The sequence below is a fragment of the Theobroma cacao genome, chromosome 6, assembly GCF_053813885.1.
Source record: "Theobroma cacao isolate CCN51 chromosome 6, ASM5381388v1, whole genome shotgun sequence".
In the NCBI taxonomy this organism is placed as follows: Eukaryota; Viridiplantae; Streptophyta; class Magnoliopsida; order Malvales; family Malvaceae; genus Theobroma; species Theobroma cacao.
In genome coordinates this window covers 24,739,829-24,765,244 of record NC_142644.1, presented here as the reverse complement: position 1 = coordinate 24,765,244, position 25,416 = coordinate 24,739,829, and the positions used below count along the sequence as shown (strand labels likewise).

Here is a 25,416-nt window from a genome sequence, read left to right as displayed (position 1 = left end):
ATTCATTTCTTTTTTAAGTATAACTTTAACTCAGCCACAAAAGATTCCTCAGAGCTTGCTTATTTATAAGGAATTGTTTATATATTTATTGTTTTTTGTCTTCTTGGCTGCTTATTATATCAGTTGTGAGTATATGGATCTCTTTGTTTGAAAGGCCTTTTGTCATTCGTTTGTCTGTCTCCTTGTAATTTATGGCTGCAAATAGTTCCTTGCCATAATTTAATGCTATTACTATGGTGTTAGCTTATTCTTTTGTCTCATGATAGCTTATTTTTTTAGTGAAAGCTATTCCTTGATACAGAGAATTCACACTTACTGAAAAAGATGTTTAGTGGCAATCCTTGAATAATCTCTATCATGACTTTTTGCATTTTCTTCAGGAAATTTCTCACGAGACTCCTTTACAAAATGAGTTAGTCATTATAACTAAAATCAATGAGCTGGGGAACAATGTTTTCGTTATAATGAATGTTTGAAACTTGAGCTAGTGATCTTCACCAGGTCCAATTAAAGAAGAATAAAAGAAACAGCAGGCATCAGAAATATGTATATTATAGCCTTCCTTTATTCATATTGAAATAATTTGTATAAAGAGCATGGGTTTCTACAAATTATCATTAATGGTTTCACTATCTTTCCATAGATTAATGATAACAGCTCATGGAAGATTTAGAAAATTTTCTATTCAAGATTATATCAGTGCCTTAATGCTGTTGCACACACATGCTTGCTCTTATTGTCATGCCAATAATTGTTCAGGTCATTGATAACTGCTAAAATTTTGATAGGAATTGCTCCTGCAACTTGACCAATATTCAGCTACTAGCTTAGAAAAGGAAGAGTTTATCTCCATAAGGTTTGAGGGCTCATCATACTCCGGCAATTTACCTGTAGGAAAAATCAAGCAAATTAATTTGCTTAAGTAGCTATATTATCAGAAGCCCAGAAATTACCACAATAAGTAAGAAAAAAATAATATGTTGCAGTAATGTGATATAACTGGGAGTCTATTGATGGACATTAGAAGTAGAATTCAAGAGCTTACCATAGGAGAGGACCATGACCATGTCACTATCTATAACAGTTGGAACTCTATGAGCTACTGTTATCACTGTGCAATTTGAGAACTCTTGTCTGATAACTCTTTGTAAAATAGCATCTGTTGCAGAGTCTATTGAAGCAGTAGCTTCATCTAGGACCAGAATTCTATTTCTCTTTAGAAGAACTCTTCCAAGGCAAAAGAGTTGTCGCTGCCCCACACTCCAATTCTCACCTTCATCACTCACTGTCAATCCAACAACAATAAGATAACATCTACATCTGCTACAAATTTTCATTAGAGTTAACTGAAAAAAGCAATCTATCCAACATGCATATGGAACTATATTTCTTTTTATTTTACTCACGGTAGACATCATATGTAGATGAGCAGAAGGCATTTATCAATAATAACTCTACATATTTGTACCCTCCCAAGTAGATAGTCACTAAATTTCAACTTACCAGATGAATCTAACTTGTTTGGCAGGCCACTGATTGTTGTCTTAAGTTGACACTTCTCCAAAGCCTGCACAAGAAAAGACAATAAATAGTCAAAAAGCTCATTTGTTAAAACCTTTTGATGTTACGGTCATCAGTTGGCTCACCTTCCATATTTCATCATCTGAGTAGAGGCCTAAGGGGTCTAAGTTAGTTCGAATGCTGCCCCTAAATAGAGTTGGCTCTTGAGGGATTATGCTAAGCTTCATTCTCAGATCTTTCAGTCCCATAGAGCATATATCAAGTCCATCTATAAGAATTTTCCCACTTGCAGGCTCTACTAGGCGAAACAAGGCACTTATAAGTGTAGTTTTGCCACTTCCAGTCCGTCCGACAACTCCTACTCTGGTCCCTTCTCGGAAAGTGCAAGAGATTCCTTTGAGGACTAATGGAGCATTCGGACGATATCTTATCTACAATAAGGCATCAAAGTAAATAATAACTAAGCATAATTAGCTAATTGTGAAACCATACAAGACATAGATTTAGCGATGGCTTGATCATTGATTGATTCAAAGAAAATAAATTCATCATAGACTTTCAGCAGCAGTTAAGCCATTTTCCAGTGTAGGTTCCTTACCTTCAGTTCTTGCAATTCTATCCTACCCTTAGGTGGCCAAGAAGATGGTGGCCTGTTGTCTTCTATAATTGCTGGAGGTTCTGCAGGTAAGTGCATGAACTGTTTTATCCGTTCAACTGAAATTATGTAGTTTGATAAGTTGCAATACCATCGAGATGCAAAAATTTGTGTTCCTGTTAGCGATAAAGCATAAGAAAGAGAGAGTCCCACAAGCCCTGCAAATCAAAATTATAGTGACAGATTAATGCCTTTTAACAATTTGTACTTATAATTAAGATTGTTCTATAGAACTGATATTACCTGGAGTAACTTGGCTTTTTGGAAGCAGAAGAAGGAAAAATGCAGCAGTGAATAGAGTCAGGTTTTGAAGTGTCTCAATCCTTAGAACTAGCCATTCCATGGCTGCATTAGAAAGAAAGAAAAGAGTGGCATCTGTGTCAACAAGCTTTAGGTAATTTTTAAAGAACCTATCCACCATGTTAAAAGCTCTTATAGTAACCACTCCAAGTGATGTCTCAGCTGCATAATTCATAACAGGAGCTTTTGTTGTTCCATTAACTCTTATTAGTTCCCTTGCAGAGGACATATAGTACCCCTGCAGTTGATGAAGAAAGATATTAGCTCATCAGCAAAAGAGATTGAGCAAATCAAGTTAAAAATGGATCCACCTGAATGTAGTTTACTGCTACCATAGCAAGAATGGCGACAATGAGAACTTGCCATGTAATAAAGGCCATGATTCCAATTGTTGCTATGACTTCAGTAACACCAGCTGCCACAAAGATAATGGCAAATGGTATGTCAAAATCAAGAATACTCATATCTGATGAAGCCTGCAAGAGTTTAGATAAAACGAGTGTTAGTATCTAGGAAAAAGACTCAGAGGATACATCAAAAATCATGTGATTCCATTTACTCATCGAAAAAGTGTAATCTTACTCGGGTTAGAATCCTCCCAACAGGAGTAGAATCAAAGAAAAGCATTGGAGCTTTGAAAATGGCATTGGTGAGACCAGAGAAGAAGGCTTTAGAAGCTTTTAATCCTAGATGAGCAGCATAATATGATCTAAAATATACGAAAACAGCACTAAGTGTTGCAATTCCAGTGTAAACTCCTATCAACATGCTGCTACTCATATTAGGAATTTGAATGGCAAATGCCAACCAATAGGTAGAAGCAGTCTGAAGAATGACAAAGGTAGACTGAGTCAATATACTTAAAGATAGATGAAGAGATCCTTTTGAGACAGAAACATAATCCAGGAATGGCTTCCATCCAACATCGCCAATCTCCTTTTCTTCATCTTGTGTTAATTGTACTCCAGGCGGACCCTTCACCGAGATCTCCCCCTCACTGTTCTGTTTAGTTGGATAAGATCCATTAAACATCTCTGGTCGAACTACAGCAAGCCCTTGAGATTCTCCTTGACCTTCACTATTCAACGAACCCAATACTGTTATGGCATCTCTATGAGCATTCACAAGTTGTTGAAAAGCCGTCCCAGCCTTTAACAGCTCTTCATAGCTTCCTGATTGAGTAATTTTTCCACCCTCCATAACCTAAGCAAAAATCAGATCATCCTTTTCACAAACTCGAAAAACATGTAGATAGATGAAGAATATATAAACATAAGTTCAAACTAGCAGTTACCAGAATTCTATCAACTTCTGAGAGAAACTCCACTTGATGAGTCACCAAGATGACAGTTTTCTTCTCTAGAGCAGTCATGACACAGTCCTGTAATCATAACAGTTAACTTCATTATGCTACAAAAAAGAAATAGATTATTGTATTATACACCAGAGTTTCATACTGATGAAGTAAGAAGCTTGAAGTTGTTTCTCACATTGAACAAAACAGCAGCTGTATGTGCATCTACAGCACTGAAAGGGTCATCAAGAAGATAGATATCAGCATCATTATAGACAGCTCTAGCAAGTTGAATCCTCTGCTTCTGTCCTCCACTCATGTTAATCCCCCTCTGACCTATTTCCGTAAGATCACCATGGTCAAAACTATTGATATCTTTATCCAAAGCACAAGCTTTAATGGCCTTCTCATATTTGTCTGCATCCATTGGCTTTCCATAGAGTATGTTGTCACGAATTGTCCCACTCTGGATCCAAGAAGTTTGAGAAACATAGGCAATGGATTCAAACACATGAACCTAATTGCAAGCAAAAAAAAAAAAAAAGAACTGATATTAGTGACAACAAAAAATAATGCTTACTAATGTACTAGAATATTTGTTTTGTAACTCACAGATCCTGAAAGTTTTGGTATCTCTCCTAGCACTGCATACAAGAGTGAGGATTTTCCGGCCCCAACTGGTCCACAAACAGCTATTTTCTGCCCCCTTTTTATTTCCAAGTCCACACTTTTAAGGGTTGGACTTGTTATTTCTGGATCCCAACTGAAATTTCCTGCTTGTATTTTCACACTTCTATCAGAATTCTGCAAGGGAATTTTCCTTACTTCGTTATTGTTAAGCTCATCGTCAAGCAGAAAGGTATTAATTCTATCAAAAGAAACTTTGACTTGTATAAGAATTGAAAGTGCCTCAGGTAACATCCTAACAGGCTCTGCCATGCTTCTTAGTGTTGCAAGAACTGTAAAGATTGTTCCAGCATTCAATGGGGCGCTCCCAAATAGAGCACATCCCAAGAAGACAACTGAAGAAACAATGGTTGGAGACATCCAATACAAGACAGTGCCATAAGGCCTGAACAATTGCTGTTTAGAAAGCCATTTGAACTCCTTACCACGTTGGGATTCAATCAAGCCCTTAAATTTCTCCTCCCATGATTGCAACTTGATGATCTTCATGCTATTTAAGATCTCAGAAGTTGTTCTTAGTCTCTCATCTTGGGCGATCATAAATTCAGATTGACATTTTTGTAGTAACTTTGCAAATGGCATATTAAGGAATCCACATGTGAGGAGAGGGACTAAACCAGGTATAGCACCAAGACCAACAACTGAGAAAAGTACTCCAATAGACATGAAAAGCTGCAATACAAGACTCCAAGTTGAATGAAACCACCATAGACATTCTCCCATTCTATAGGCATCTACTGCTATGTAATTCACAATCTCCCCAGCTGAATGTCTTCTCCTTCCCAAACTTGAAAGCTTCAGTTGCTTCTGATAGACTGCCACCATTAATGCTGATCTCATCCTCATTCCTGACCTCCTTGAATCAAAATACCAATGCCTCTGCGACAACGACTCAACAACCTTGGAAAGAATGAGGCATCCTAATAACACAAGACCTTCTTGTAGATTTTCCTCATCCTGGTTTGAATAATTTACAAAAGCATAGAGCAATAAAGGAAGAGCTACTACAGCAATAGTCCTAAGCAACGCACAAACTACTATTATTATATTTTCCTTGAAGTAGACTTTTGTTATGGCCCTAAGAACCAAGTTTCTCCTATCGCTTGAGCTCGTCTCTCTCACAAGGGATTCCCATGCATTAGCAAACTTTTGGTAGGCCAAATTGGATTCATCTTCTATAGTAATCGAAGGGATGTCTTCAAGAGCTAATGGTCTCACATAACCCAAAGAAAGCAGGGGATTAATCCAAGAAAATGCCAATTTGCTAAGAAAACTGGCCTGACAAATTTCTGTTTGGTTTTTTTCTTCCTTTTCCTCTAATAGAAGTTCTGATAAACTCTCATCTTCAGCACGTTTCCTAACCAAATGTATGAAGTTTCTAAGAGCACAAAATAGCAGCAAGATATTCACAAGCCATGGAAAGATGTCCAAAATTTCAATGCTGTGTGTTCCAAACAGAACCTCAATATGCAGAGCGGAAACCAGTAAAGAGAATGACACCCACCAAGCAGTGATGAGAAATCTCATCCATTGTGATTTTTGAACAAACAAGGAAATCGCTAAAGAAATCCAAATCAATCCTCTAACAAGCGCAACCAACCAGCTCAAGTTATTAAATCCATCATTTTTTGCTATTAGATTCCACAAACCAGCACCAAGATACAGAATGCTAGTAAGAGCACAACAGATAGAAACAACAAGGGAGATCCAGTCCCTTATGTTAACTACACTGCTTTGATGTTTTTTGACAGAGCCTCCAAGCAAAAGTAGATAGAAAACAAAGAGGAATAGCAGATTTATGACATCTATGATGGTTCTTTGAAAGCAAAAAGAACCAAAATCAAGTTTTCCTTCACAAATAAAAGCCAATACCCCTGCATATCCATCAAAAGATTTAGAATTACTTAGCAAATTTTTGTAGGAACAAAGAAATGAGAAGAAAGTAGTAGGAAGAAATTTAAAAAGCTCTGGACATGAACATTTGGAAGAGAACTTGCAACAGGAAGACTTGATATTGATGATTAATGTATTGTCTCCATTACAACAAAAAAGAATGGTCCATGACCTGTTATAAAGAGGCAACACATATAAATGTATACATAGAGACTTAAAAGTTAAAAACCCTGTCTTCAACTACAAGAAAGCGCAGATAAATGTATACATAGGGACTTAAAGAACAAGAACAATATCCACTGATGGATTCTTTCTTTGTCAATTGCACATCAAACTAAAGAGTGTAAGGAAATATTAATCAAGATCGTGTAAAAAGCCAATACATGTTCATGCAAGATCAAGGAGAAGCAGAATGCTCAAAATCCAATATGCATCTTGTAACAGACACACACATGCAGTTTCAAGGTCAAATAATTAATTGAAAAGATATTCGGAAATGAACAAATGGCGTGTACCAAGTAAGGTCGTCATGGAAGCCATGGTTAGGAGATTATTTTCTTTCAAGCTTTTGGTTCCCTTTTAATGACACCAGAGTTCAGACTCTGTGCTTTGGCAAAAGGACTTCATCAACCCTGCTGTCATTCACTTCGGCTGTTACATAGAAGATGCCATCAAAGAACCCCCTCCGCCTCTACAGATTCATAACATTTTATTTTGGTGTTTATTTGATTGGTTTTTTGGCTGCTTCTGCTTAGTAGGAGGCCAAGCAGTGGGACAAGGTGGGCTATGGTTTGTCTGTCAATGTCAAATGCTCGTCCACAAGCTTTCCTCTTCTTGTTCATATATTCATAAATTCGGTGTCTTCATCAGTCCTTGACCCGACAGCACTTGTTAAAACATAGACTAGAGGCAATTAGATAGCCATCTTTCTCAGTCGGTGACAAGTACTAGAAAAAATCTCTTTCTCAAAATTTCCTACGGGGCTGCAATTCACCTCAATCAACAGCCAAATTTACATAGAATGCACAAGATGAGAAATAAAAAAGAAGGAAGAATTATAGCATCTCTTTACGTATCAAAGTTGTTATTCTTGATGAGTAATCCTTCCTATAACTGACAAACATTTGTTTCCAAATCACAAATTCTTTTGCACCAATGTCAATAAGGCTCATTTTCAATTTTCTTCTCGGGCAAATTGGGCCAGCTTAGTACATGAAAGGACCATTCATGAAGAGAAAAAAAAAAGGAGATACAGGACCAGTAAAGCAACATTTGTGTGCGATTTTGCTCTCATGGTCACAATCTATTAGCATAAAGGATTACATCAGGGCCTCAAACTCCGTTTCCTTATGTTTCCCTATTTTCCATGTTTCATCATCTTTTCAATGGGAAAAGATCATTGAAATCATGACTACCCTTTTGTTATTTTTCTCATTTGCAGTAGAAACAAAAACAAATAATAACAATAATTGTTACAAGAGCTTCCCAGGATAGGTCACAGGCCATAAAGCCTGATTAAAAGCTACGCAGACAAACAGAAAAAGTTAAGCTCTTCTTTGAAATCAATTTGAGTTCAAACACTGCCATGATTTTAGACCAGAGGGATGTATTACAATACTTGTATTGATGCCAGAGGAACTTTTTAACAATTGACTATATATACATCAACTTCTTTGCAAGCACAGACGGCAAGGTGGAACATGGACTATTCTTTTCATGGTCATTAAAGAAAGGAAATTTGTTAATAGAAAAAGAGTGGGATCTTATCTCCGTCATATTCTTGCCAATTCAAGCTCATATCACACACGTATTTCCAATTAAAATAATTTACTCTCTTTGATTTTTTTTTTGTGGATTCAATTTGTCTTCTGTGTATGGCTTGTTTTGCCCCCATTGAATATTGTTTCTCTATCAGAATCAGGTAAATACGTACCAACAGAGAAATTCTCATATATAAATTGAAATGAAAGTCTGAGGACATGATCTCTGCATCAAAGATACGAACTACATTATGGAATCAATATGGTACTTGATACTGTTAAATTTAATTTACCAGAAAGTGACCTTGAATCAACAGCTCTAATTACCACTAAAAGTAAAAAAAAAAAAAAAAAAGCGCCCATAATACAGTATATGTTTACCTTCAATCTCGTGATTGAACATATACCATTTAATATATATCATATAGGACAAAGTGATAAGAGTCTTAAAAAGTAATCATAGTAGGTAGAAGTACATCTTCCTACTACGTTTATATTTATCTATAAACCCAATATAAAATTGAACTTAGCACGTAGGCTTGAAGAGTCGTATCATATCAAACCAGTACAGCTTAATGAAAAATCATTTCCCACTTGCTCTTTCTTTATGAAATTTGAAGTGTTTTTTTGTGGTTTGAAAATTCTTGTCAACAATCATCATGCCGAGTTACGATGACATAAATGATAAATAGCGTGCGGTATGTGCTTACATCTGCACTTTTTTTTTTCCACAGCTTCATTGTGAAGGTACAAAGATATGTATTCAGTCTTTATCTGTCAAGGCCTGGTTCAAGCACCAAAATTATGATTTCAAAAGAATATGTGGTTGGATTTTTAATAGCATTTGTCTTATCACTAGAGTGTAATTATGCGTTCACGACACAATCATCGGTGAATAAAATATAAAATTAATTTACATTAATAATAAAAATAATTATCTAAAAATAAATGGTAAAGTCATGTATCATTTACAAATATGAAATTATATTATAATTTATAAAGATAAATGTTTAAAAATCAATAGATATTTTGATAACTATTTGTCGAGTTAACTTAGAAATTACTACTATATTCAAAATACATATCAAAATTTACAAATGGTGCTATTTCTCCTATTAAAAACGAAGTAAGTTGAAAAATTATATATATATATATATATATATATATATATATATATATATATATATATAAATTAGTTACATGGGAAAAGTTTAAAGCAAAAACAAAAATAACAAATATAGTAAAAATATTATAGATTTAGTTCAGTAGATAAATAAGTTGAAAAAATAAAGAAAATGAGGAAGAAAGTGATAACTCTATTATATAGAGTTATCATAGGGTACTTTTTGGAGCATAAACTCTGCTTTTTCTTCTAGTTTTCTGCTTAGTCCTTAGTAAATTTTCATGTTTTTTAGTATAAGTTAACTCTTAGGGTGTCTAGTGTCATTTAGACCATTTTAACTTCATTTCTTTTCAAAATTTTTTAAATCAACCTCTAACTATTGAACCTTTTGATGTTGAAGGAATCATGGAGCCGAAAGAGAAGTTGATTGTGAGGATCACAACAACTCTGCACGAGGCAACTTGAAGGAGGAGAACATGGTGGCAGAGAGCTCAAAGCTGCAGCAGCAAAAATGTCCAGGCAAAGAGTTTTTCGCTGCAGTGAGAAACAGGGCAAAAAGAGGCAGTAGGATTTTCGCTGCAACAAGAATCCAATCTCGCTGCAGCAAAAATGAAGAGCATTGCAACGCCAAGTCAACTTCTAGCTTGCTGCAGCAAGAATCCAATCTCGCTGCAGCTAGAACACGTCAGAAAAAGGAAAATACTTGGCTCGGGAATCTAGGTCAAGGCTGAATGAAGAAGGGAGTACAAATAGGAATTTTTCGCACAGAAAAAAAGACAGATTCGAGGAGACACTTTGGGCAAGAAGAGGCTGAAGCAAAACGGCAAAGAGAAGAAGAATCAAGAGCTGGAGTTTGTAAAGCTGCAATAGAACATCTTCCTCTCTCTCTAGATTTGAAGCTTTCTCTCTCTATCTCATTTTGTAAAACAACGCTTTTGTTTGTTGTATTATGTACTCTCCTTTTTGAAATGTTGAGCTAAACTTATTAATCTAGGATTATGGTTGACTTTATTATGTAGTTTGGATATTGATTTGGGTGGTTGCTTAGTCTCATTGGAAACATTGATGCTTACTCAAATTTAAACTTATTTGCCCATTTATTGGATTGATCACCAATTAAATGTGTTTAAGTATTTAGATGACATTTGAAAGAGTTAATCTAAATTAGACTTAGATTTGAGTAATGTGTGTTCAAAACACTTAAAAAGGAATTTTAGTGCTTTGATGTGCAATTAGGGTAGAAATACATTTAATTGCCGCACATAGTCTATTTGGAAATCCTTGGCTTAAAGAGCTTAGTTTAGTTGTCTCCTATAAACATATAGTGATTCAATTAGATTAAGTAAGTGTGTAATATCTCAACGAAGAAGTACACATACCTCAAGATTTTAGACTAACATCATCTTTCATTGAGATTAAGTAACTAACCAAACCCAATTCCAAATGAAATTTTAGAGGACACCATAATCCTAGAATATTAGACCATTGATTTCACTTCAATTGATCATTTGCACCACTTAGATTAGACTTAGATAATTATATTACATTTTTTATCATAGTTCACAATTTGTTACTTGGATAAAATTAGCTTGTTGTAATTTTAGTAGTTAGCACAATTTTTAGATCAACTCATTGAGGATCGACACATCAACTTATCACTTTACTCCTTGTTGCGATCGTGTCTGCTTGCACATAATCTTTGCTTGTATGTTGCATTCAAATTGAGCATATCCCATATTGCATTAGCAAGAGAACTATTTTTATTTTTTACAAACAACAGAAAGGGATGAAGAGAAAAACTAAAATAGAAAAACCAGAGAAGGGGACAAATAATTTTAGAAAGAGAAACTAAAAAAAAAAACCCTTGTAAAATTAAAACAATACTAATCAATTGCATTCTTGAAAATTAATCCAAAAATCACATCAATTTAAAAAATAGAAAAATTCATGCTTAAACAAAACTCTAGGTAGTTCATAGTCACTTATACGAGAATTTAAAAAAAAAAGATAAAATTGTAAATGTAATCAGTAAAGAAATTAAACATTAATAAAAAGAATAAATTTTTTTTTTAAAAAAAAGAGAAAAACTAAATAAATCTCAAAACCCACTAAATCTACAACTTGATAACATTTTATCAATATGGTTTCAATAATATACAATTATAAAGTGAATGGTTGACTAATTTTATATTTTGTAAAAATACACTTATTTATGACATTTTTGAATATTCAAAAAGTGATTACAAAAAAAGTATCAAATGAGTTGAAAGATAAACATATAGCAAAATAAAAATGACAAATGTGTAAATTAAGGATTATATTTCTAGTAAAGGACATATTTTTACTTAAAAGATAATTAAAAATAAGCTTATATGATGTATATCAGATAAGATTAGTAATAGGTAAAAGAAGTCCATAATTGATACAACTTAAGTAAAAGTGCAAGTAGATTATTGTCTATGATAGAAAGTATAACTATACACCTAATCACATAAGATAAAAACCAAAAAAGGAATTTAAAAACTTAGATGAAAAGCTTCTAGTTTCTGTATAGAAGCAACAACATTATAAGAATAAATATAATAAAGAACCCAAATAATAAAAACTTGAATAAATAGAAAATTATAAATTAAGAAATAAAATAAGAATAATATATAAAATACCTTTAAAACAATTATAATTGGAAATTATCTTAAACCTGTAAAAGCCAAGAGTGTACAACAATAATCAATCACATTCCAAGAAATTAATCCAAAAACCAGATCAACTTAAAAAACGGAAAAATTCATGCATAAAAAAATTAAGAACAATGGTTTGTTAATGTTTACTTGTATGACAATTTTTCTAAAAACAAAAAAAGACAAAATTATAAATATTATCAGTAAAGAAATAAAACATTAAGAAAGAATAACAAAAAATTAAAAAGAGAGAAAAACTAAATAAAGAATTCAATCTCAAAACTCACAAAAAAAGAAATACCCTTTTATTATGCATCAACTTTTCCTTTTTCTTTTTCTTTCTTTTCCTTTCCAACAAATCATGCTCCCCATAGTCTCCCGTTTAAGATGCCCTGAACATTAACACAAATAAAATACCTTCAAAATTAATAATAATAATTAAACAAAATAAAACAAATAACATACAATCATCAATGAGAAACAAATAAAAAATCACAATGAGGAATAAAAGCAAAAATCAAATAAATGCAATCTAAAATCCCTAAATCGAAAAACTTAAAAGAAAAAAACACAAATAGACCAAAAATAAGAATGAAAGAAGGAAATCCAACAACCAATTTTTATAACTTGATGAAAAACTAAACAAAAGAACACCATAAATAAACAAAATTTGTTGTAAAATATAACTTTGAAAGTGTTGTGAAATATAACTTTAAAAGAGAATATTAGAGAGAAGTAGTAAGAATGTAAGAAGATCTTCTATTTCATTTCTTGTTCCAGCATGTCAATCATCAACTACAATGCATTTATTTATAAGCACATATAGATAGAGGGAAAATGAATTTACATAAATAGAGAGAATGAGCATAGTAGATAAGAATGTACAGGCATTGAATGAAACCATAAGATAGGGATGTATCAACAAAAATATGTACATTCGATATAAGAATATACATTGGATATTATGAAATACAAAGGATATTCATATATATTCATAACATTCTTCCTTGAATGTCCATTTTACTGCCTCATTAAAAACTTTAAGCCAGAAAACCTAGTAGGACAAAAACCAATTAGAAGGAAAAAAGAGTACAGTGCATGGTCCATAATTGCTCCCCCTCAATTAAGCCATGTTGCCACTTCTAGGGTCTATCCTTTGAATGTCCATTATACTACCTCATTAAAAACCTTAAATCAAAAAAACCTAATGGGAAAAAATCGATTAGAAGGAAAAAAGAGTACAATGCATGGTCCATATATGCTCCCCCTCAATTGAGCTATATTGCCACTCTAGGGGCAAATTAATCTTGCAACATGTTAACTTTTCGTATTCCAATGTCATATACTAATTTTTCAAATGTTGACGTTGGCAATGATTTGGTCAAAAAAATCTGCAAGATTATTGGTGGAGTAAATCTATTTAACATCAACTTGTCGACTTTCCTAGAGTTCATTAATGTAGAAAAATTTCGACGAGATACACTTGGTCTATCACCTTTGATATATCCTCCCCTAACTTGTGCAACGTAAGCAACATTATTTTCATAAATTATAGTGAGAATTTGTAACCGGTGTTAAACAACAAGAATTATGAATATATGTTATAACGGATCTCAACCAAACACACTCTCTCCCAACTTCATATAGAGCGATAATCTCGAAGTGGTTTGAGGATGTAGCTACTAACGTTTGCTTAGTGGAGCACCAAGAAATGGTGGTGCCGTTATAGCAAAATAAATAATCGAGAGCGAGCCTTGTGCGGATTAGATTTATATCTCGCATCAGCGTATCCAACTAAACCAGAGTTAGTGGAATCTTAGAATAATATAATCCTAAATCTATAATTCCTCAAAGATAACGAAAAATATGTTTTATTCCATTCCAATGTCTCTAGGTTGGCTCATACTTAAAACGTGTCAACAAATTTATCATAAAAGTGATATATGGTCTTGTACACTATGCCAAATATATCAAAGCTCCAATTGCATTAAGATATGATACTTCAAGACCAAGTGTCTCTTCGTCAGGTTTTCTAAGACTTAGGGATCAAGAGACCTTACAACCATAGGGGTGCTCAATGGGTAAGCTTTGTCCATGCTAAAATGTCTAAGCAATCTCTCAATATATGCTAATAATGGACAAGTATTCCATTTGCTTTGTACTCCAACTCTAACCAAGACAATGTTTGGTTTTACCTAAATCTTTAACTTCAAACTCCCTTCTCAAATATTTAGCAGTTTTAGATAACTTTTTTGGAGTTTCAATCAAATTCATATTGTCGACAAAAACTGCTATCATAACAAATTCGGTTTTTGATTTCTTAATAAACACGCATGGGCAGATAGAATCATTTTTGTACCCTTTCTTAATTAGATACTCGTTCAAGCATTGATACCACATGTTATCAAATTGCTTTAAACCATACAAAGATCTTTGCAACTTTATTGAGAATAAGTTGCAGGAAGTTATGCTTCAGGCATTTTGAATCCCTCAAAAATTTTCATATAAATATCAAAGACTAATGAACCATATAAATATGATGTCACAACGCCCACAAGACACATTTTCAGTTTTTCAGAAATTGCTAGTCTAATAAGGAAACAAAAAGTAATCATATCTATCACATGTGAATATGTCTCATCATAATCAATCCCAAGTCTCTAAGAGAAGCCTTGGGCAACGAGTCGGGTTTTATACCTCACGACCTCGTTTTTCTTATTTGGTTTCTAGACAAAGACCTACTTGTATCCAACGAGCTTTACATTGTTGGGAGTTCGAGCTATAGGCCCAAAAACCTCTCGTTTAGCTAAGGAAACTAATTTAGCCTAGATTACTTCCTCCCACTTGAGCCAATCTTGCATTTGACAATATTCAATAATAGATCACAGTTCATAATCATCATTTATAATCTCATAAGCAACTGAGAGTGTAAAAGTATCATCGATGATTATCTCATTTCGATCCCGTATCTCATTACAATATGTAATGGAAATCTCAATATTCTCGGAGTCGGTAGTCTTTTCATGGGTTCGTGCTTTTTCAGGGGCAATAGGCTCTTTTGAAGCAAGCTCAACACCTAGATCTTCTAGAGTGAATTCTTGATTCTTCCTCTTTCGTTTTTAAAGAACAATGTTTTTTGATCATATCAGTTTTCCACGTTTCAAGCGTGAGTTATTTTGATCCATTTTAGCCTATTCTTCAAGAACAGCAATCCTAGCTAAAACATTCACAATTGAAATATGAGACTTTGTAACCTTGGTAGCATCATTAAATGCGTTAAGAAGTCTATTGGCAATAACCTACAAATGAATTATATGATGCACCTCATTTTCACATTTAAGAGTTCTTGGGTCTAAATGGGATAAATTTTTCTCATTCTAAGAGAAAATCTCAATTGGTTTCTGCTTCTTAGTTATGGAAGCCTTAGGTATCTCAATCGGTGGAAACATTGTTTCATTGAAATGACAATCTGTGAATCTGACAGTAAAAAGCTCACCCATCATTCGTTCCAAGACCCTAATAATAGATGGTGAATCAAACCCAATGTAAATGTCCAAACGACGTTGGGGACCCATTTTAGTCCTTTTTTGCAATGCTACAGGCACTTGCACAGCACAACCAAAGGTGCTTAAATATGAAATGTCTGGTTTATAGCCTAGAATCAACTGCATGGGAGACTACAGCAGACTAGTAGTGGGATGCAATCTAATTAGTGTCGCCACATGCAAAACAACATGACCCCACGTTGAATAGTTAAGCTTTGTCCTCAATAATAAAGTACGAGCGATAATTTGGATGCATTTAATCAGGAATTCTGCCAATCCGTTATGAACATGTGGAGCTAAGTGCTCAACCTCGACTCCTAGTGAAGCATAATACGCATCAAAACTCTTTGATGTAAATTCACCAACATTATCATTCCTTATGCTCTTGATTGGATAATCAGGAAAATGTGCCTAGAGATTTATAATCTACGCAAGTAAACATGCAAAAGCGACATTACACGTAGATAATAGGCAAACATGGGACCATCTATAAGATGCGTCCACTAATACCATGAAATATCGGAACGGCCCACTTGCCAATTGTATTGGTCCATAATTATTACCTTAGATTCTTTGCAAGAATGAAGGGGATTCAAGATTCACCTTTGTTATAGAAGGTTTAGTAATGAGCTTTCCTTGTGAACAAATTTCACAAGTATAATCTTTTGACAACAAAACCTTTTAATCCTTTAAAAAATGTCCTCTAGTATTTTGGATTATCCTACACATCATTGTAACTCCCGAGTGACCAAGGTGATCATGCTAAAGTCCAAACTCATCCGGATTTACCAGTTTCCAGGACATGATAGTGTAAGATTCAACAGCTCTAATAGTGACACAATACAATTATATAGTTGAAGCTTCCAACTTCTTATGGATGGTCTTCTAGCCCATCTTATAAGAAGTGATCCGGAGACATTCTTTATTTTGCTCATAAATTGTCTCAAGTTGGTACCCATTACGACGTACATCTTTGAAGCTAAGTACATTTTCGATTTACTACTTAGTAATGCATCCTCAATATGTAAGGTGGTGCCATTTAACAGAACAATTATGACATTTTCAAAGCCATCAATAATCCCAACGAGACCTGATTTTGTATGGATATTTGCCTCACGCAATGTCACACTTAAGAAAAAGTGTTTGCCACAAAGTTATCAAGCAAACATACATCTTTCTTTCTCTCAGTGATTCTCATTTACACTTGTATTGACAACTTCAAGCATTTTGGGGGCCCACCGTCAACTTCAAGCCGATTGGACAGTATACAAAATTAAAATTTAAATAATTGAAGAATTAAAAAAATACTTTCTCAATTGATTAAAGTCTCGTGTTGATAACATGTTGTAAAATATAACTTTAAAAGTATTGTAAAATATAACTTTACAAGAGAATATTAAAAAAAAGTAGTAAAAATGTAAGAAAATCTTCTATTTTATTTCTTATTCCAATATGTCAACCATCAACTATAATGCCTCTATTTATAGGCACATATAGATGAAGGCGAAATGAATTTATATAAATAGAGAAAATGAACTTAATAGATAGAAATATACATACACTAAATGAAACCAAGAGATAGGGATGTAACAACATAAATATGTACATTGGATAAGAGGAAATACATTGGATATTATGAAATATAATAGATATTCACATATATTCATAACAAAATCTATATTATTAAGTAATATATTGAAGCAATATCTTCTTTTAATTAATAAATTAATATGAAAAAATCTATACATTATTGGTCAAAATACCCACCAAGTCCCTATACCCATGCATTTTGTTCAATTTAGTCTCCGTACTCAAAATCAAAATAATTTAGTCCTTTAATTTTGAGAATTGCTTCAATTTAGTCCTTCTCTCTAACAACATCCAATTTTGCTGTTAAAATGATGATATCAATGCTAACGTGGGTACATTTTGATGATATGGCACCCACATGATGATGTGGTAATGCCACGTGGCACTAATATGATTGTGTGGTAATGCTGACGTGGCACTGACACGTTAACATGATGATATGTCAACGCCACATGGCAGATAAAAATTTTTCAAAAAAATTTTTTATGCCACGTCATAGGGACTAAATTGAATAATAATATATAATACAACCACTAAATTAAACAAAATTAAGATGTTGAGGAACTAAATTGAAAAAAATATATTTGAAAAATATAAATCTTTATGTAGATATTAGATATAGTTATTAATAAGCCAAATATTTAAGTGTAAAAGATTTACAGTGTTAAAAATAATATATAAATATTCTTACTTGATTATTTGATTCTAAAGTATGTACATTAATTTATGTTTTTGGCAAATATTATGTTTGAATTCTCCTTCTATAAAAAAATTTCAAAAAAATTTCATATCTAAAGTCAAATTTAGATGAATAACTTGCATTATATTAGAATAAAATGATATAAAAAGACTAAATAAATTCTTTTTTTTGCTATTTATAATAGTTTAAAAAATTGAAATTTATTCGATGTAATTTTTAACTTGAGCTGAAATTAAATTAGCAAAATAGATTGATTTAATTACAACTTTCACAATTTACAAATACCTATTCTTTTGGAATTATTCAACCTTACCTAAGTTCTTTTTATTTAAATTTACTCAAAGTTTTTTATAAAACGATTTTATTTAAATTCAAATACCACAATCCAATTCTACTAAATTTAAATGTAAATTATTAATTTGGATCTACAAAAAATTTGTAAATGAAAAATAAAATTATACAAAGATCTACAATTATATTTAACTCTATCAACCATAAATGCAATCTTTAATCTAGGATATATCAACCTAAATAATATAACTTGAAATATTAAACAAAATAAAAATATACAAAATCTATGGTTGTAATAAGAGGTTTGTCATGCCCAAATTAAGCAAGTCAGAACGAAGAATTATTTTTATGATCATTGCTAACTCCATATCTCCCTTCTTCATTATTTTAAAAGAAAAAAATTAAATTAACCTATTTTGCTAATTTGTATTCAACTCAAGTTAAAAACTAATTCAAATAAATTTCAAATTTTTGTACTACTATAAATAAAGGAAAAACTTTATTTAGTCTTTTTATATTATTTTATTCTAATATAATGCAAGTTATTTAACTAAATTTGACTTTAAGTATGAAATTTTTTTCAAATTTTTTTTATAGAATGAGAATTCAAACTTAATTTTGCAAAGAAGATAAATTAATGTACATATTTTATGAGCAAAAAATTAAATAAGAAAATATTTATATATTTTTTTTAACATCATATATCTTTTACACTTAAATATTTGGCGTATTAATAAGTATATCTATCATCTACTTAAAAATTTATATTTTTAAATATTTTTTTCAATTTAGTCCCTTAACATCTCAATTTTATTCAATTTAATCTCTATATTATATATTTTTATTCAATTTAGTCCCTTTGATGTGGCACAAAAAAAAATTTAAAAAAATTTTTTATCTGTCATTTGGCACTAACACATCAGCATTCCCACGTCATCATATTAGTGCCACATGACACTATCACATAATCATGTCAGTGCCTCGTGGCATGTCACGTTATCAAAATGTGCCACATCAATATTGATATTAGCACTGATATTATCCTCTTAACGGTAAAATTAGATGTCCTTAATGGGAATGATTAAATTGAAGCAATTTTCAAAATAAATGAACTAAATTACTTTGATTTTGAGTACAAAGATTAAATTAAACAAAATGCATGAGTACAAGGACTTGGTGGGTATTTTGACTAAAAATCTATATTATTAAGCAATATATTAAAATAAACATAAACAGACAAAATCATCCTCAATATCTTCCAAAATACCCAAAACCTCATCAGTAAAAAAAATTAAACAAACACCTCCAACAAATAACAAAATATCACACGTATCCTAGTGACTATTCAATCTAAATCAAGCCATCACATATCAAACAATTAGGCCATGCAAATATCAATCAATTAACCTATTTAGGGATAACTTTTAATATAAGTAGATATGAAGATGTAGAATATATGTCTACTATTTATGACATATCCCTCCCGAGAGCTAATTTGACAAGGCTAGATATGTCAAGAATCCTGGCAACCTAGTTGAGCAACAGAAGCTGGGATCCACAATTCATCACTTTAGTTGATAACTCCATGAATCTTGACTTAGTTGCTCAATAAATATATATGTCTAACTGGGTTTTGCTTATTTATTAATTAATTTTAGTTTGACGATATATCTTTTATGAATTATACAAGTCATCCAAATTAACCCTTTATATTGTATCGATTAAAAAAACAATAATAAATGGAAACAAACTTTTTTTCTATGAATTAATTAGTATTTTTTTTACTTACTTATTAGTACAACCTTAATTACTTTTTAATTATATTATTTAATTGAATAATGATTGGTTATAGTACTGATAATTCTTTGCGAAGTACAACTTCAAAATGAAGACAAAAAAAAAAGGCATCCATCTAATCCATTATAGCACATTTGCAAGCACCATATGCATCATAGCCTATGTGCATGGCTATATATATATTTGAAAAATATTATGACTGGTTGAGGAAAGAGATAACATTAAAACAAAGTGCTAAAAATCCTACCCTTTTTAGTAGATCCCTATGCATGAATGAAACATTCTTTCGTCTCTTTTAATCCCAACGTCCAATACCAAGATTGAAGCTAAATTAATTGATAAAATCACATGATATAAAAAAGGCAAATTTATCAGTTAACCTGTTTTGGCAACCAATATTATTCCAAAGGATTTTCTTCTATATATAATATTAGCTTGGCCAGACAACAAAGTTTACTCTCAACGCGCACGTGCGCGCCCACACATATATATATATATATAGTTTTCACTTGTTCACGTGGCCCATCCTAAACCACTATCACGAAAGCAGTACTGAATCTTCTGTTTTTTGGCATTTTTTTAAGAAATCAATTAACAGTGTTCTGGGACGATCCATATGGAGCCCCTATATCTGATACATCATATTCCTGTTTCCTTGATGCATTCATTAACAATCAATCAAGGAACCTCGTTGGCTACATTACATGCCACATGATCTGCTGTCCTAGCCCATTGTTTTTGTTGGACAACGTGCCATACATAACAGCACAAAACTTAAGACATTGGATCTTGAACATTATTAATTTATCCCTGATAACAATATCAATCCTTCTGCCACACCCCTCCCCGTGACATGGAGGGAGACCTCATCAATTAATCTTTGGTGTAATAATTAAACTACGATGTGTAATTAGTTTTATGATTTGTTTTATTTTTACAAAAGAAAATTGAATTTTTTTTTTTTACTCTTTAAAGGGTATTAGGAAAAGTTTTTGACTTTTTGTCATAATACAAATATTAATACTCATAATATCTGAACACTTAATTCACTATAAATATACAAGCATCTGAACGTGAACTTGCATGCATGTGTTGTGGACCCCAGACTCCTTCACCATAGCGAAGTACTAGCAAGAGAGTATTTATTAGATGGCAGACCCCCTTTAATGTCAAATCCTTGTCGGACCAGAAAGAAGGAGCCCTATTGTTAGGCCTATGAAGGTGCTTTGGAAACTTGGGCGAGCTCGGCTTTTTGTTCAGTGAGTGCAAAGTGCAAACAGTAAACATGAGAAGCCCAGATGAAAAAATGGGTTCTTATAGGCCCAAGCAAGATCTAACAATAATGTGGTTGTGGTTGACATCACAAAGTTACAAGCTAGGTCCAGATAATTCCAATTTCAGTGGAAGTCGCAAGGGTACAATTAACACTGCTGAATTCAACCCCTTAACACCTCTGCAACTTCTGCACATAACATGAGGGTAATTACAGAGACTTACCCTTGCTGGGATAGATACTTCATGACACCAAAGAACCTCTGAAACTTGAGCAAAAGCTGTGCCAAGGATTCTGCAAAGGACTGGTTTCTGAATACACTTCACAATCATAGCAAAGAGACAAGTTTTGAGGTTCGCTTTGAAGCTACAGTGTTAAAATAATGTCCTTTTGGGCACAAATAACAAATTTGCATGGCATATGGCCCTGTATAATTTGATCAGGCTTTTTGCATGGAATCAGGGAGCTCTGAAAATCTAGACAGATGCGAATGAATGATGAAGCAGAATGCCATGCAATTGCTGATGGAAAAAGGCCCCCTGGTGCCCCAGCAATTCCCCAATTTCCATGCTAGTCAACAAACATGTATCATCTATCTGGCATATAATAAGTTTTGCCTGGCTAAATGTGCATATGAAGACCAATTATGAAATGGCCCACCCATGAGGGGGAGAGGATGCATTATTGAGCATCTTCTTCGTATAGACAACCACACTTTTATTTTTCCTTGTCTTTTTGAATTTGTCTTAAGCTGTGCAGAGCTTTTTAGTTGGTTATTGCTGAATCCATTCAGGTTTCACTGGTATATGTGTTTCTTTTTCTTTAAAGCAAATAAATCCTTTTTAATGTTAACTTAAAAAAAAAAAGATTATACACAATCTACAATAAGTTGGGGGAATTAATGGATTTTTTTTTCTGTCGGAGTTTTGATACATTTATATAAAGTTCAATTTACTATTTTATTTTGAATGTTAGATCAAATTTACTACTCAGGTTTTTAATTTTGGTTCAAAGATGGTCAAAAATTAAAATATTTTGTAAAATGTTTTTTATTTTCTCACAAAATATTGTTTTACTGTTAACTGTTCATCATTTTTAACAAAACTATAAAAAATAATAACAAAAATTGCACCCAAATTTGATCTATTACTTTAAGTAAAATAATAAGTTTAAACGTTTATCTGAAAATTTAATCATCACCTCTAATAAACTAATAAATTTGGAGGTTATCCAAATATAAATGGTATAAGGTATAATTCTAATTATTTAGAGCAAGTACCGTTAGGCCATGCCAATTGACCCTGATAGCATGTTTGGTTGGAGGAATCTCTTATATTCCTAAAGAACATATGTTCCTTTGTTTAGTTCCTACATGCTTTAAGGAATAGCCATTTTTCTATAATAACTATTTCCCAAAATAAGTTAAAATTAAGGGATATATAGCTAATACCAACATCCCATGGTATTAGTTATTCCTTAATTAAAAAATAGCTTTAAAAAATTATAAAGATTAAAATGTCATTTATAAGTTTAAAAAATTACATATTATATATTAAAAAAATAATATTTACATTTTAAAAATTAATTAAAATTATTAATATTTGAACCATAATAACATTTAAATTATAAATAAAATATTAATATTTAAATTATCAATTATTAATATTATTATAAAAAAAAGAAAAAATTTAAATTTTTAACTATATATTATAAAAATAATATTTTTAATTTTAAAAATTAATTAAAATTAATTATATTTTAATCATAATAAATAAAATATTAATATTTTCAATTGTCAATGATTAAATTATAAATAAAATAATAGTATTTTAAAAAATTAATGATTAAATTATAAATACAATATTAATATTTAAATGATTAATTATTAATATTATTGTAAAAAGTAAAAAGTTTAAATTTATAATAATGTATTATAAAAATATATTTTAAACTTAAAAAATGATTAAAATTATTACTATTTTAATCATAATATCATTTAAATTATCAATAAAATATTAATATTTAAATGATCAATTATTAATATTTCAAATTAATTATAAATTATTAATGTTTAAAAAGTAAAAGAAAATAAAAATAAATAATCGTAATAACATTTAAATTATAAATTAAATATTAATATTTTTAAAATATTAATTATTAATTATAATTAAAATATTAATATATAAATTATAAATATTTTAAATAAATTATAAAAAATAAAACAAAAATAAATAATCATAATAACATTTTAAATTATAAATAAAATATTAATATTTAAATTATCAATTATTAATATTTTAAATAAATTATAAATTATTAGCATTTAAAAATAATATAAAATAAAAATAAATAATCATATATATAATAAATGATATTTTTATCTTTTTATACTCTATTTCTTTCTCATTCTAAAATTATTTTTATCAATCAAACACTACAATAATCCATAATAACTATTCTTAACCTATTTCATTCGTCATACTAAATTACGTAATAATTATTTTATTTTATTTTTACATAATAATTATTTTACTTTATTCTTATCTATTTTACTAGCCGTAACCTAAACATTCAAATCTAAGTTTATTCTTTGGCAGTCTACACACTGATTGAAGCCAACGCTTCATTGTTAGTTAATTTATTGGCTTCTTGTTTCAAATTCAACTTCAAAGACAAATTGTACTTTCACTGTTCCTCTTATTAATTTTCATTCTGTTGTGCTTAGACTAGGCTCTATACATACTTAAACCTTTGGTAATGCCTTTAATTTAAACCACTTAACTTTTTTTTTTCCCTCCACCCCAAAGGCACAACTGACCAATAAATGTGTTCTAATTAAAAGCAAGACAGATTCTTTTGCATTAATTTCATGATCAATATTGTCTGCTCCTTTTACTTTTAGGTCTCCTCAAGGCACAGATCTCTTGTACTTGTCATCATTCTTAATCTTAAATCATCAATCAAAGACATGCTTTGGGTTTGTTGGTTGTACCATAAAATTTATGTCAAGTTTATGTATTTGTTTTATGGTGTTTGAAAGAACAGGTGGAGTTATTACATACCAAAATCCATGGGAATTGTCAAGCTCATCAGGCTCTTGAGTATCAGTATCATACTTCTGAATGCATATACTACAATTTGGTTTAGACAGAAACACATCAAGCTCATGTAGGGCATGCATACCTATTTTGTCTTTTTTTTTTTTTTTTTACTGACTTTAGAATCATGGTTTTATTTTCATTTTGATGACCTACCAATAACTGCATATCATTCTCCTTATCTGCCTAAGCTTTTCATTTCCTTCTTTCTTCTTATTACTATAGACACAAATGCACATGGAAAATAATTTTTTTTATTAATAAAATCTAAACCATAAAATTTTGTGGCAAGGCAAGTCAAGCCATTTCTTTTCTTATTCCTCTTTCATCTTAAGAGAAAAAACTTACCTTACAGGTAGCACAGTAGCATGTGGATGGGAAAGCAAATGATTAGAATTTAGAATTGTCAATTGTGGGATCAAATAGGGTCCCACCCTATGTACCTTATATCCATATATATTGTTTTTCTCTATTCTTTTCTTTTTATTTTTTTTCCTAACATAGCTTAAAAATATTCCTGACTTTGAGAAAGATTTGCTCATATTATTTAAATGGATACTAATTAGTGGTATTTGGTTAAACATGACAGATTAATAGTAGCATGATGCTATTACTATTTGAATTTCTACCAATGAAAATCAATCTTTTCCATATCATAAAAAAACAAGCAAACAAATTATGATATGTATACAATTTAAAATATATTTGAAAAGAAAATTTAAATGACAAATTATAGAGTGTACTCAACTCTGTTGCTCCATTAGTAAAATAAATGGTTTGAGAGTGCATATTCTAAAAAAGTTAAATGTACAACGCTTAAAGAAGTATTTGACCTATTTAAAAATTTTAAATAGATTTTTATTTTTTTATTACTTTTGATCAAGTTTATATATTTTTATTTTTAACTAAACAAATCATTATAATTAACAGTTAATTAATTATTATTAGTTAAAATGACATTTATTATTTTATATCCACGTAAAAATCAAAAATTAATAAAAAATATTTAATTTTTTAAAATAATCAAAGACCTTTTTAGATATTATGTCAAAATTGAAAGAGTTTAAATGGGTTTGCATCCTTTTATATTTTCTTTTATCAGTTTGTGACGGGCTTTCTGTAACATGTAAATGAAACAAAAGTTGAAAATTGCTATTGGTTTTGGATACAAAGACTTGAAAAACAGAAAAAGTTATTGAGTTTGTGGTATG

At 31.2% G+C, this 25,416-nt stretch overlaps 1 protein-coding gene and 1 non-coding gene across 2 annotated transcripts; both read right to left on the bottom strand.

Moving 5' to 3' along the window:
• Positions 1 to 536: 536 nt before the first annotated feature.
• LOC18596124 (ABC transporter C family member 8-like) lies at positions 537 to 7,200 on the bottom strand. The gene is made up of 12 exons (XM_018123812.2): positions 6,866 to 7,200; positions 4,383 to 6,331; positions 3,967 to 4,287; positions 3,771 to 3,857; positions 3,059 to 3,679; positions 2,788 to 2,952; positions 2,420 to 2,714; positions 2,120 to 2,334; positions 1,647 to 1,952; positions 1,504 to 1,567; positions 1,046 to 1,285; positions 537 to 888 (listed from the first exon to the last, which is right to left on the bottom strand). The coding sequence occupies exons 1-12, from the start codon at positions 6,888 to 6,890 to the stop codon at positions 761 to 763; spliced, it is 4,416 nt and encodes a 1,471-aa protein (XP_017979301.1). The 5' UTR covers positions 6,891 to 7,200; the 3' UTR covers positions 537 to 760.
• An 11,109-nt stretch (positions 7,201 to 18,309) lies between these two features.
• On the bottom strand, positions 18,310 to 18,403 carry LOC148762220 (small nucleolar RNA snoR8a). The gene has a single exon (XR_016027265.1). It is a non-coding gene; the product is annotated as a small nucleolar RNA snoR8a (small nucleolar RNA).
• Between the last annotated feature and the right edge of the window lie 7,013 nt (positions 18,404 to 25,416).

Excerpts from the sequence above, each read along its gene's own strand:
- LOC18596124 (XM_018123812.2), bottom strand. The coding sequence starts at position 6,890 with ATGGCTTCCATGACGACCTTACTTG. Across the intron at positions 6,332-6,865 it reads TTCCATGACGACCTTACTTG|GGGTATTGGCTTTTATTTGT; the intron begins GTACACGCCATT and ends ATGGATATGCAG. Across the intron at positions 1,286-1,503 it reads AAACAAGTTAGATTCATCTG|TGAGTGATGAAGGTGAGAAT; the intron begins GTAAGTTGAAAT and ends TTGGATTGACAG.